Source organism: Apus apus, chromosome 10 (assembly GCF_020740795.1).
Source record: "Apus apus isolate bApuApu2 chromosome 10, bApuApu2.pri.cur, whole genome shotgun sequence".
Classification (NCBI taxonomy): domain Eukaryota; kingdom Metazoa; phylum Chordata; class Aves; order Apodiformes; family Apodidae; genus Apus; species Apus apus.
In genome coordinates, this window is record NC_067291.1 from 17990410 (window position 1) to 18004762 (window position 14353).

General features: G+C 38.8%; 1 protein-coding gene across 7 annotated transcripts in view; it reads left to right on the plus strand.

Annotated features, from left to right (window-relative positions):
- MEF2A (myocyte enhancer factor 2A) overlaps positions 1–14353 on the plus strand; it is an 83134-nt gene that overhangs the window by 62637 nt on the left and 6144 nt on the right. For 4 of the 7 annotated variants that reach the window (XM_051628792.1, XM_051628793.1, XM_051628796.1 and 1 more), the window contains 3 exons: positions 5856–6046; positions 7694–7717; positions 11314–11440. In XM_051628792.1, the coding sequence (XP_051484752.1) occupies positions 5856–6046; positions 7694–7717; positions 11314–11440 (342 nt within the window). The remainder of the gene's footprint in view (positions 1–5855; positions 6047–7693; positions 7718–11313; positions 11441–14353) is intronic. The other 3 variants (XM_051628794.1, XM_051628798.1, XM_051628797.1) reach the window with 1 other exon arrangement.

A 14353-nucleotide genomic window follows, 5' to 3' on the forward strand; every position in this document is an offset into this window, starting at 1 on the left:
TCTTCTCTGCATGTAGTGAAAGGTCATGTGTCAGATTTGCAGCCCACAATTTATAGGAGAGATGTCAAAGATGGATTACTGACATACCCACATTCCCAGATACTCTTTTCTAGACAAAGGAAAAACCCAAATCTTGACATGAAGTTTTAAGCATTTAAGATTTTCTTCTCACTTCATTGACACCTTCATCTGGATAAGTTCCTGTGTGATGTACTCCAGGTGATCCTGCTCTGGCAGGGGGGTTGAACTCGATGATCTTTTGAGGTCCCTTCCAACCCCTAGGATTCTGTGATTCTGCCATCTCTGAGTAAAAAACTTGTAAAGGTCATCTTGCATAGGTGGGGGACAGTTCAAACAAAGATGTTACATAAAATGGCTCGTATGTAGTTCATGAGTTTCTCTCTCAAGTCCTGTGAACCTTGATTGGAATAGATCAGATCCCTTAGCAGTCAGTCTGCCAACTGAACCTTTATCCTGTGGGAAATGACTGAGTAAAAATACCCAAGTGTTGTAGCAAAGATTGGTAGGTGGGTTTTTTTATGTCTAGAACAGAAAATTTGGTGATAATTTTATAATATCGAGAGCTTATTTCATAGGCAGCTGTCATAACTCTGAAAAAGCATTTTTATTTAGTAATATTTTCAAAATTCTACCCACCACATAAACATTTGTGGAAAATTTTTACTTGGCAAATGTATCTGTTTCAAGGGGGGGAAAAATGTCTGGCATTATGACAGTGTTTGCTTTTGAGCTAATTTACTTTTTCGATTAATCAGAACAAATGTTTTGGAGCACTAATTTTCATGCTGCTGTTGCCTGTGGTCAGTGCTAAAACCTGTTCCCTCTGGGTTAAATAGGGCAGCATGTCTGTGTGTGTGAAGTTTCAACCCAGGATGCACCACCACATCTCTTCAGATGTTCTAAACACATTCCTTCTGTTGTCCATTCTTTATTCTGGCTTTGTATAGATCTGTAACAATCAAGATGCTCAGAAAGCAGAACTCTGATTTCATTACCTGTCCACTGTTCAGTTGACAGAAAACCTAAAAGGCATCCACTTGCTACTTGCCAACTTTTCACACGAGGCTGAATAACACTTAGATGCAAAAACATGACGCCTTTGTTTTAGGTTTGCTGTGGCATTCTGAATAATAACCCTGGTCTTGAAGAAGGCCCATGTAATTTCTAAGTGTCTTTGATAATTGTCTCTCCTTTTATGTAGCTTTAGGCAAAAAAAAAAAAAAATAAATCCAGCAACCTGGGCAGTGAGTGGGTTTTTTTAGTTGTGTAACATGAGTAAGCATTTCCTTTGGCACTTAGTCATGTGTGTTTCTTTTTGCTGCATTTTAATATCTGAAGTGCTGCCTTAAAAATATAAATCTTACATGTTAGACATGTTTCAAAATTTTGTATTACTGTCAAAGGTATTGCCTGAAGTACTGATTTGTAAAGATCAGTGGAAATACATTTATTTGCAAATATTTCCCCCCCTGCCCCAATGTCTATATATTCATGTTCTTCATTAGATTTTATCTGCTCTTTTAGGTGCGTAGTGAATCGATGGCTTATTGCAAACACAATTTTCTGTTTACTTCTAATTACGTGATGTTTGGGTTGCGTGATGTCATTTGAGGCATAAATATTTATTTGCTACCATTCTTCTTTTTGCTTAATTTTACATTGCTTAGCTGCTTGCCCACAATTATTTTCCAAAATTCTGTATAACTGTTCAGTTTCTCCGAAGGTGAACCACACAAAAAAAGATTAATGGCATCAATGACTATAATTTATTCCTGGAGTAGTAATAAGTACATGGAGTACTTTCCAGCCACGTGTGTTCATTGTTTCAGCTGATGTGATTTATGTAGTGAAATATGAGTCTGGCTCATGTAATTGAAGGCTACATCTTGGGCTGCAGGACAATAAATGAGATTAAGCTGTATTATGTATCTGAAGGCAGAATATACAGTTGTTAAAATGGGTGGTTTTTAACATTTAGCTTCAGAAAAGAGGTTATTTCAAAAGTAAACATTTTCTGACTAAACAAGAAGTAGGCTAATGCACATGGACAATGTTTGTTATAAAATCCAATTAAATTATAATTGTAATCCTTATTTAAAATAATAATTGAGATCTTGCCATCTTTGCAGTGGTGTCTGTTTTCCAAGAAAGTGTTTTAAAAAAGCTTTCATAGTCTGTTGTAAAGAACTAGAATTAAATACAACTCTTCCAATGGAAGTGAACACAGTAGTCATATTTTACACTCACATAGGATTCTATATTCTGTTGCCATTTTTTTTTCAGGTTGATGGTATTTTTAAATGTAAAGTAATTGTCTTTGGAAAGATCTATAGTGGGCAGGGTTGATATAATTTCTGTATTATACAAAATAGTAAGTAGAATTTATGGGGTTATTAAAGCCCCAGTTTGGCAAGCTGCCTTGTAGTTGCATCATCCTGTAATCATTCTCTTTTTCTGGCTCCTGACCTTACTCTTAAGAAATATCACACTTTTAGTTATCCTTTCACTCTCAACTTGTAATTTGATTTTATTATTAGATTATTAACAGGAAAAAAAGGCTAACTTTCATATTAAAAATGAGTATTCTGCAGTCTTACTGCAACCCCAGCATAGGATTCTTCAAATAATCAATACATATACTTCAGTGTTTGCTAAATATTCACTGCTTGTTATTTATAGCAAAGGGCTGTTAGTGGATTAATACCCATACTATTGCACATTTGATACATTTTTTATTTCTTCCATTCCATATATATATATATTTGTTTTTTTCCCTAAACCCTCAGCCTTTTGTCAGAAAAAATGCTTTGGCTCTGCCCTGCTGCTGAATGATGCTGTGCAGAGAAGGTAATGGCAAGAACTTTGTTGTTTTTGACAGTACCACTGAAAGCATGAAATGTCTGAGGGACTGGCAGAGCCTTGTAATATGGGCTGCAGGAAATGACTGTGCTGGGTGTGGAAGAAAGACACTGTCCAGATTTAACACACGAGCTACCGAAATACTTGAAAACAGAGGACAGGAAATGGTATCATAGGACAGACTAAAATGCTGCACAGAACTCCATTGTTTATACACAGTGTTATTGTTCTGCAAATTCAACTCAGAGCACCACAGCTTTAGCATATAAAAGGTGATACTGACAGCCTTGTGAGTAATAAATTTCCATTGATTATTACATTAAAGCCCAGACTTTACTTTTTTGTAACACTAAGTTCTTTAAATATTCTGGCAATTTTTATGCATACGGAAGATGCAAAACTATTTTATAGGTATAAATTGGTGAAAATTGTGCTATTTTCTGGTAACTTCTCCTCCCTCACATCTTTTTCCAGGTCCACTAAATTTTTACTCTCTGTCCATTGTGCAAAATCTGTCTTGCAACCTAATGCTACGTAGGCTGGCTCTAGCTATGTTTGCACTCTTTTGTAAGGGGTAGGTATTGATGCATGACTGCATTGAACAAAACCATGATTCTGTGAAAACTGTTTCACAGTTTCAGGAACCTTGGGGTAGCAGAGAACTTAATTTCTCTTTTTTGGTTGGTTGGTTTTTCTGTGTGACCTGGCTGTGGTTATTTTTCTCCTAGCAGTCAAGAGTATATTTAGCTCTAGTATGTTTTCTTAGCTCCAGCCAAACTTTCCAGCCACTTTAACTGAATTTTATCACTAACCTAGAAGCATCCCAATAAATTCTGCCATTTTCTGCTCAGGAATGTAGCTACTTTAATCACGAAATGAGTTTTTACTGTGGCTTTTTATACAGGAGGAAGAAAGCTAAAATAAAAGCTTTTTCTTCCTTCTGCTGTCTACATTCATTCTTTCCCTCATAACTCCTGCGTTAAATGGTAGAATTCTCAGAAAATGTAATCCCAAACCTTCCATGCAAATGCTTCAGTAAAGTACTAAATTAGAATAACTCCTCCCTCCTTGCTCTGTTAACCTTGAAAAACTCAAGGGACATATCAGATCATCCATGGATGGTCAGGCTTTTGGCACAGTAGGAAGTCCACAAAGAAAGAAAATCTGGAATTTGAAATCCTGGCTTTAAAGTTGTGAATTTACTGCTCATCCATATGTGAATGAGAACACTGTTATTGCAAATTCCAGTTAAATTCTACTTATGAGATTTTTCATTCAAGATCTTAGGCAAGAACTTATTTTCCAAAAGACCTTTATAAAACTCAGAATATCTTCAGGTCAGCACAAGAGCTTTGTTACAATTCTTACATTGATCTTTGCTCTTTTCATTTCTAAATTGATAAAGCAGTATGTAGGGTTCCTCTTGTGGTGGACAGAGACAAAATGAGGGCTGCATTTGGCAGTTCCCTGATGCACCCTGTTCCAAGCATCAGGAGGGATGGAGGAGGAAGCTTCCTCGTGAGCATCCTGGTGAATTCCCAGCTAGGTTCTCACCATACAGTAGCTCAGCATCTTCTCAGTGCCAGGCACCTTTGTGATGTGCTGTTACTGATCCATTCTTGCTAAGCTTTTAAAGGCATTAACATTTTTCCTAAAGAGGGTAGAATGTGACACTGACAACTTTCTTATTTTAATTGCTTTTAGATTAATATGTAATTATGTAATAAAATTAGATTGGGCGTAGGGGCCTATTCAAATTAGAATAATAATACAAAATTCATGCCAGGATGGTGCTGCAGGCTATTAGAAGAGAATTTGACACACAGTGAACTTTGTGTAGTAGACTTTTCCTAGAATTTTGACTATAAAGGCTGCTTTCAGGACTGCAATGTTAGTATAAACATCTTACTGTGAATTGTATTTATTTATACACACTTACACCCAAGTTGTGGAGTGTGAACTATAGGTTCCCTGTGGTGAAATTCCCCTTGCTTAACAACTTTCTTTTTCATTTGCAGTGGTGTATTTTAGGAATTGTTGCTACCAATATGATAAAATTTTTGGAATGTGTCTTTAATTTTTTTTTTCCTTGAGAAATACATTTTTTAACATGGTTGGTGCTTTTGTCAGTACAGGAAAATAGAGTAGTAGGCACTTAACTGTGACTTGTGACTTTTTTCTGATCTGTTTTGAGTGTCAGCTCAGACCTGTATCTTGAGTGTGTTCAGCTTTTGGAGATCTCAGTGCTGAAGCCAGGACCTGTAGGCTTTGGCTTGTCTAATTCTGCTTAGAATGAGTATTAGGAGTAAGGTAGAGAAAGACCTGTATAAAATAAATTGATGGGCATAAATAATGTGTGTATCTGTGTCCAGAGCTTGGGATGAATTATAGGGGAAAGATTTTTTCCCCCTCAATGCTGCTGAATATAATAGTCAGACAATATGTATTAATTAATTGACACAACATTTTACTAGAGAATAGGTACTCGAGTCCTGCAAATCCTGAAGATATTTGAAGAATACATTTCAGAAATAGAGACCTTAAGAGATGTGGGGTTTTTTTTCCAATTATTTATCCTCATCGGCAACAATTCAGTACAGTTCATGTTCTGTGGGGGCTGGGATGAAGTGGGGTTGTGCAAAAGCACACACTTTTTTGCAAGCTCAGCCTGGAGGAACTTCAAAGGGCAAAATAAAAAAACCACAACAGATGTTATTAGTAATAGTTCTCTGGCAATATGCTCTTCTCAGCGTTTAAGCTGCCACGATGTGCCCTTGAGGTGATATTACCTTTACATATTGATTTCCTGGTGAAAGTGGTTTTTGTTTGTTCGATTATTCAATACTGAGCCTCTTGTGAGAAGTTTGTTATTGGAAGTTTTACAGAAGAAGCATTCTGTAATTTGTACATGTGCACCAACGTTTTTATTGCTCCTTCCTTTCAGTCTCACCATACATTTGGTTTTACTCTTTCAGGGAATGGGTTTGTGAATTCTCGAGCTTCACCAAGTCTACTTGGAACTACTGGTGGTGGGAATGGCTTAGGCAAAGTCATGCCTACGAAATCTCCACCTCCACCTGGAGGAGGTAATCTTGGAATGAACAATCGCAAGCCTGACCTCCGTGTTGTCATCCCACCCTCCAGCAAGGGTATGATGCCACCATTGGTAAGTTAAAGCATTTGTTCCATGACTGGCTTTGTAAAAATGAAGTGTTCTGTCCACGTGCCCAGGAAGGAACTGTCTCATCTGCTTACTGTAGGTTACAGTAATAGAAAGGTGTTTGTATTCTGACATTTCTTTAATGAAAATCTAAGTTACAAGTTGTTACTTTGGGAGAAGTTAAATTTGTAAGGATTTTTTTTTTTTTTTTAAGTGTAAAATAGCAGTCTGACCTAACTGTGGTTAGACTGCAGTCCTAGAGAGACAGACTGGGATTTTGTTGTTCTGATTTGACATCTCACTGCCTTGGTACCCAGAACTTTGATGGTTTGGAGGATGTGGGTTTTAAAAAGGGTTATGCATTATCCTGTGGAGGAATGGCTGATCTTAGTGGTGATGGGAGCTGTATTAACGTGCCCAACAGCACACTTTGTACCTGTTTGTCCTGGGTCGTAATGGCTGTGGGATGTAAAATGGAGCTCAGTGGTAATGATGGTCTGAGAGAAACGCTCGTTTGATGTGGTGTGCTGGAATGCAACCTTGTGTGTCCTATGGTGGATGTCGTGTCTTCGGTGGAGGCATCAAAGAGTAATGAGATCAGGCTCAGTCCCTGTTTGTGTACTTTTCAATCATACTGTGCAGTTTGGCATGTTGGTAGTAATGTTTGTTCAGCCTAGATTTGGAATAGCACACAAGTTTCGTGTCAGGAATGAGGCAACCAGAGCATGGAGACTAGAACAGGTCTTTCAGGAAGAGTTACTCTGTTTTTCCTTTAATTTGGTTGGCCATGTCCTTTGGTCTTAGTCTTTCACTGTCATGTAGAAATGTTCAACACCTATGTGTAAGTTTTTGTGTATGGAATAATGAACCATAACTAAGAGGAGCAGGATATAAACAATACAAGTGCTCTCTGTATAATTCTTACTTGTTTTTATGGTACCAGAAGTGCTTACATTTCTTACTGGTATTCATGACTAATAATACAAAATTAATCCAAGTGACAAAAGCTATAATTATTCTCAGGTAGTGATTCTTGAAGTTTTAAGTTTTTCTAGGAAGTGCAGAAGACGTAGGAAATACACTGTCTGATAATTAAAGTGAAAATTAACCTTCGAAATTAATTAGAAATAGATACAAGAAGAGGGTTTTGTTAATGCAGTTTGATGGTAGCAGTGCACAGTACCTGTTTAGTGTTGTGCTAAGAACAACACACTGTTCAGCTCAGGTTTTGGCTGTCTTTTTGAGGAATTTGGAAGGAGATTATAGAGTAGAGGTGCTGGGATGGTATGATAGTTGTGTGTGAAGGATATTTTGTTACTGAGCTGGATGTTCATTGGATCAGCACAGCCAGAAACTGCTCTGCTCTGTGTCTACATGTGTCTCCAATGTCTGGCTGTGTCCTTGCATTTACTAAACTCTTTCTGAGCGAATTTTGCCCAAGTGTGTGTTCACTTAGTGCAGGTTTTTTAATTGACCCAAATTACATAAAGTATTATACTTCCTTGTAGTATTATTTACAGAATTGGGTGGCCAAGTCACATTGTTAAATAAAACAAATAAAAATCCTGAAGCACAAGCATGACTTTTTCTTTCATTCTTGAAAGCAATGCTATTTTTAGTAACTCTGTTATCCCTCTTGTTTGCTGAGTACAGTCGGAGGAGGATGAATTGGAGTTGGTGAGTTTGAGCTACTGTGTGATGAGAGAGAGCAAGATGCTGAAAATGTCATTTACTACAGCTTTTAACTGTAGTTTCATTACATCTTTTAAATAATTCCAGTGTTCCCTTGGTAGCCGACAAAAATACATTTGTTTTATCAGACTCAAAACCTGACCAATTCAAGTTGAAAATATATCCAAAGTCTAGTAGCACTTTCCATTTGTAAACTTGTTTTTTTTCGTGAAAATATTTCACTTTTCCTTGGAGGGAACATTGGAAAAGAGTCTTACAGAGTAACTGTCCATGTGCATAGGATATTTACTGTCTTTTATGCAAAATATAAATGACCACTTATCTCCTAAATTACTGGAATATTTTTAGACAGTGGCCTCACTCAAGAAGTTCCTCAGCCTGTAGCACAAGCCTTGTGTTACTTCTCTTATTTTGAAGGAGATGACATCATTGCTGGTGAGGTCACCTTTGTGGAGTTTAGAATTATTTCATCCTGAGTGAGATTATCAAACCACAGGGGTGTTCCTTGTTTACCAAAAGGAACAGAGAATTGCAAATGCATAATTCTACCTTTTTCCAGTGGAAAGACATTCTGGTTTTGAAAGGAAACTCTTGGGATTTGTGGGTATTATTTTTTTTTCCAAAAGGTTTTAACATTTGGCATCCTGTCTGGAAAATAACGTAAGGCTAAAATGTTTCATAACTTATTTTTAGAGCAATTTGCAAATTGTTTAGCTGCTGTTGCACCAACCATGCAGAAGATGCTGCATCAGAGTGCAATTGTAGAGAGACACAAAGAACTCTGCCTATTGCATTCCTTGATTGGATTTTGAACATGGACCTGTTGCTAATATGAGGCTCTAATTGCATGAAAAGCATGGAAACTGTAGTGATAAATTTCTTGATCAGTGCATGCTGTTGGTTGATTATTTTTTTAACCTTAAACATGAGCAGTAGCTGTACAAAAGTAAGGGAAATGATTTTTTGTAAGTCAGTATATAAATTGTTAAGGTTTACTGGAATGACTTGGGGTAACAAACAGCTGTCATGCATGTTCCTCACCTTTACAGAGGAGTGTCTGGTTTCTAGTGCAAGCATTGAACTTTAATTCAACGTAAAAACGCCTAATCAGTGTATTGCAACTTGAATTAATGCAAAAGCACTCGAGTTTAAAGCATTCCTGCCTGCTGAAAATTGCTGTGCTCTTTGCAGTGGGAAATAAATAGCGTGACTTGCTGCAGGCGGGTTGGGTTCTGGGCAGCGTGGGGAGCGTGGGCCATCTAGTGGTGCGAAACAGGGCTCATCTGTCAGGGGAAGAAAGCTCAGACAGAACACAGTGGTGTCCTCCTCAAAGGTGGTGAAGAAACCCGAAGCACCTGTAGTGTGACCTCTGTTGTTGTGCTGATCCCAGCGCTAGGAAGCAGTGCCAGCCCATGTCTGTGAACATCCATTCTGTGAGGTTGGAACTCAGCACTGAAGATGAAAACCAGATAGGAAGGGTAGCATAGCATAAAATAAAGACTCTGATTTCCTCCTGTTACTGCCATCATTTGCACCAGTTTCAAAAATAATAAAAATAATCTGAAAGTTTAATGAATCTGGCTGAATATCCAAGTACAAGAACGAGACACGTCTAAATATTTCTTAGTGTCTTTGTATGGCTGAGTGGTCAGGGTTATATTCAGAAATAAATTACCTCAGAAAACCACCTTTATTAGCCATTCAGACAAAAAAAAACATCTCCCATGGGGAAATCCTTTGGTCTGGATTGTTTCCCAGTATACGCCTCTAACTTTTCCATTATATAGTAATCCCAACTTTATAGGCTGCCATCCAAGAAAGCTTTGGAAAAAGGTCAATTCCTGACAGGCACAAAAATCTACTATAATAACGTATCTTTATGCCAGATAAACTTGGTCTACTGGAGATTTTCAGAAGTACGTAAGTGATTTAAAGGGATAAATTACACAGAAAATCAGTGGGACTTTTCTCTGTGATATAGGGCTTTGAAATCTGGGAGCTCTGAAGCAGGGTGGGTACATCTGAAGAACAAATGCCAAAGAGCCTCCAAATTCTGACCAGGCTCAAAGGTGGCTTTCAACAGCAGCCAGAGAAAACAGAGATCAGAAGCTGGTAGCCAGTGGAAGGTTGTAGATAATTTTACTACAGTAACTGTATTATACATTTTTCTTTAAATTGGAAAGATAGAAGCTAAGGAATAATAGCCCTCAATTCACCTTCACAAGATTAAGCTTAAAATTGAATAGAGCCATGTTTCTGTATCTGCTCATTCTGTTATTATAAAGGGAATCATGCATTTTTAGTACTGCTCACTCTCCCAATATCTGAGTGGAGAAAAAATGAAGCTGCAGATAAATGAGGAAGAAGTAGTAGCAGCTTCAGTCTTTTACAGCTAGGAAATGGACCTTTACCAAAGAGCTGCAGCTTCTACTTCTGTAGCAAGTATTTTTTTTTCAGAGAGAGAGGCTTGCTTTAAAAACATCTTTTCAGCAGTTTGAAATTCAGCTCTCTTAATTGGGAATGATTCTGTGAGAACGTAGGAACGTAGAGACTTCTAGTATTTCTAAGACTTCTGCAGGTAAAACTAAGTATCTGTTGTTTAAAAATTAAAAAGTAGCATATCCTGTTCTTGACAGTGTCTGGCGTGGCTGAATGGTGTTGAGCAACGTATTTTGAAGAACGTTCTGAAAGTTGCTTCTGTGAAGAGCAGGACATTCTGTGACAGAGCAGCACATTCTGTGACAGAGCAGCCTGGCTGGCTGGTGATATTCACCACAGTGTCTAATACAAGGTTTTCTAAACAGCAAGTTCAGTTGAAGAGCTTAATTTGAATTAAGTTTGCTACAGGTGTTCGTTGCAGTATATGGGAAAGACAGACTTATTAAAAAGCCACGTCATGCCTGCTGTTAGTACAGATAATCGTGAGACAATCTAGTTTAGCTCTTTCCTGTCAAAAAGCACAGTTGCTCTGTGAACTGCAGTGTCATTTGCTTTGAAACATATCTGCATTATAACAAGTACTCTCAATTTCTCAGGAACCATGGGAACGTCAAGATTATTTTATCACTGAGGTCTTATGAACACGAATTTAGAAGATCTCTGTATTCCTTTCAGGACAGGTGTAGTCAGCAGTGTCAAAACTGGCAGCTAAAATTTTGAAAATTGAATAAACAACTGGGAAGTGGGGAGACTCTTCTCTGATGGAACTGCACCTCACCATCTGGACTAAAAGCTCTTAAAAATAAGACTAAAAACTCTTAAATCACTTAAGGACTTCTGAGAATTGTATAGATCTGTAAGAAATTGCATTTATTTTTATATCTTACAATTCTAACACTATTGAAATCTGCATGCACGGGAAGCAGACAAGTTAGTCTGAATTACTTTTTCATTCCAGTTTGCCAAGATCACTTTGGTTGTCTTGAAATGTGTTGGCTTGTTTAGAAAATCTATCCTGACAAAAAGGATGCATTTCTAACAACAAAAAAATCAAAGAAATTTAAATAGCTGTTTTTATATTAGCACTTGGTTTTCCATTGTTCTCACTGATATCACAAGACGTTATTTTTAATCATTTTTAGAATGCCCAAAGGATAAGCAGTTCTCAGTCTACACAGCCTCTGGCTACCCCTGTGGTGTCGGTGACGACTCCGAGCCTGCCTCCCCAGGGACTGGTGTATTCGGCCATGCCCACTGCCTACAACACTGGTAAGCACTGGTTTTAGTCGTGGCTTCATTTGTCAGAGGTACAAGGCTTTTCTGATTCATAAGCCCAGAAAATTTGCGTTTCGGTGACACTTGACTTTATTTTCCTGTTCAGCTCAAATGAAGGCTTTTACTCATCAAAAATGAGCTGTGAGCTTGTAAAATGTGTCCGTGTTGAGAGGTGGGGAAGCAGCTCTCAGTCAGTCACGCTGCACACAGCTGAGCATGGAGGCACAACAGGCACTGCTCATAGCATTTGGGCTTTCCAGCTGAGAGCTGACATGCCCACATTTCAGCAGAGGTTGGTACTTGAGAGCACCCTGTCCTGTCTCTCCTGTTCTGCTGGGCTCAGTTCCACAGCAGGGGGGAACTGTGGGGCTCTGAGCTGCCAAAGAGCTGAGGTGGATAAACCCAGGCAGGCCCTTCTCTTCAGTGGTTTTATTGTGAGGTGGGGGCTCCAGGGAAGGCACAGTCAGCATTTCATCACGGTGCATCTCTCTATCTGAAGGACCTTGAAACTTTTTATCCAAGTTGGGTGTGATGCAAGGAATTTGGTAATATAAGTAATAAGTGGTTTGTTGGTTTGGGAAGTAGTTCATGATGTGGTGCCTCCTACTTTGTACCAATGGAGATGATTTCAAATTTCATCTCAAGGTTCTTTACTTGTCACAGCCCCTGTATGTGATCAGTGAAGGATTTTTTAACAATCATTTCCTTGGAAGGCTGCAGTCTTGATGGTGTCAGGTTGATTACCATTGATCTGTGATGCAGTTTAATTTTCAAATGCACCTGCAGAGAAACGACATTGCAGAGGAGTGCTAATAAATTTAACCAGCAGCTGTTTTACCTCTTTCTTACAACTAAAAAGGAAAAAAAGGAAATAATTCCCCAGATCTTCAGATGAAGTCTAGTTAAGATGTTCAAATGTAGTTGCTCTAATTTGTTAAAACAGGAATTTCTGAACTGGGGACCCCTGTGTTGGCAATGTTTAAGTCCTACTTGGTAGGCTTTTAAATTCTAAAAAAAAAAAAATAAAAAAATTGTGCTTCCTTCTCCTGCAGTGATAGCTCTCAGGGACAGAGCTACACTAGAGCTTCCATTTAAGGCTGATCACCTCTGGCTAGGCAGAAGGAACTAGTCAGGACAAATCTAAAAAAGCTTCAAGGTTTGTAGATGGCCAAAGCCCGAGTGATACGGAGGTTTTGTTATTTGCCTCCTTTCCTGCAGGAAGGGCTGCCACAGGAGTCTGTAATGTTGGAAGGTGGAATAGATGGAGCAGTCATCCATTCATCATAATTTCCTGCCCCAAAAAGTGGGATTTAATAAATTTTTTCCACTGTTACTTTAGATCTGAAAGTCTTCACTATGGTTAGACTTGTTAACCACCTTCCAGCCAAACAACTTCTATCTCTTTGTATGGATGTGCTGGTTAACTGACACTTCCCACCCCTCAGCCCCTTCTGCACTGCTTTGCCTCCGCGCTTCCTGGCACTCCTGAGGTTTGGAATTTGACAGGGACCCTTTAGTCATCATTAACAGTAAATATTTATGTGCGTGGCACCCAGCTGAGCTGCTGAACGTTTATGCAAAGACTCTGCCCTGAGGGGGGTAAAGTGTGAAGAAATGGGTGAGGGAGAAGATGAGGCTGCAGTAGCAGGATGTTGAGCAGAGTGCAGAACTGTACTTGGTGATTTCACTTGGATGCTAAGCTCAAGTATGAATTTGCTGGACGTGCAGATTATTTGTATATTGTGTTTAATGGCTGTTTAAGGTCAACAAATAGTTCTGGTCCTAGCTCAGAAGACCCATACTGAGTTTTACCTGTCACCTGGCAAACCCCTTCATTCTCTCGTGTCTGACACGGTGTTTTGTGTGTCCCTCATCCAGAATAATTCATAGGCTGATGGTCAAAACAGGCTAAAACCAGCAAAAAGGTGAGTGGGGCTGTCAGACTGCTGAAACTGGTGTTGTACAGCATGGAAACTGCTCCAGGGATGTGATTTTAAAAACCATCCCATTTCTTCCGATAATGCAATAATTTATGGAAAGCCTTTAGCCTTTAGTGATTTTCAGACACTTCAAAATTGTTTCTGTTATTGATGTTGACACCAAATTGTCACTGGGTGTTCTAAGGGTAGTCACTGCCTGGGTAGCAATTTCAGTTTTGCAGTTCAAGGACTAAGATAAAATACCAAAATTGGTTTTCTGGATTGACAGGGTTTTTTCAGGGCTGGAAGGGATAGATTCAGCTCTTAGATCTGTAATTAAAACACTGGGTGTCAGCTTTGCACAAATACAGTCTTCTCTGTAATTTGTTTTGCTGGCAAGTTTGTCTTTCTGCAGGTTGCTGGAGGAAGGGCCAGAAGGAACTGGGTTCCTTGTCTTAAAACAGTCTAGGCATTTTAAAAAATGCTCAAAAACTAGAGAGATGAGTTAATTAGTAACTTACACTTGACAGTGCTTATCTAGCCATAAACTGTATTACTGGCTTTGTCAGTTATTTTGCAAAGGCACAAACTTCAAAGGTGTCTTGCTGTTAGGGTCACAGCAGTAATGATTTCTGTCACGTAGAAGGTCCTTGTCTGAACAACCTTTCCATCTTGCATCAAGCCACTCAGGTATGGAAATGGTGTCCTGCTCTCACTGCTGGCAGATGTGTGATTCTTTAGGGAACTGAGCGTGCAGCTAATTGGGTAGTGGCACGTGTATCCTTTGGAGAAGTATCTCCTCAAGCCCCTGTCATCAGACACCTTCTGTCTGAAGTACCAGAAGTTAATTGTCATAATTGCAAATTAAAAATACATGGAAACTGAATCCCTATAAGCATTTTCTTCAGGTCTGCTCTTCCAGAAATCCCATTGGCACAGAATAGCACATCCATCTCAAGTGTTTACATTTACTGCACTTGCACCTTGC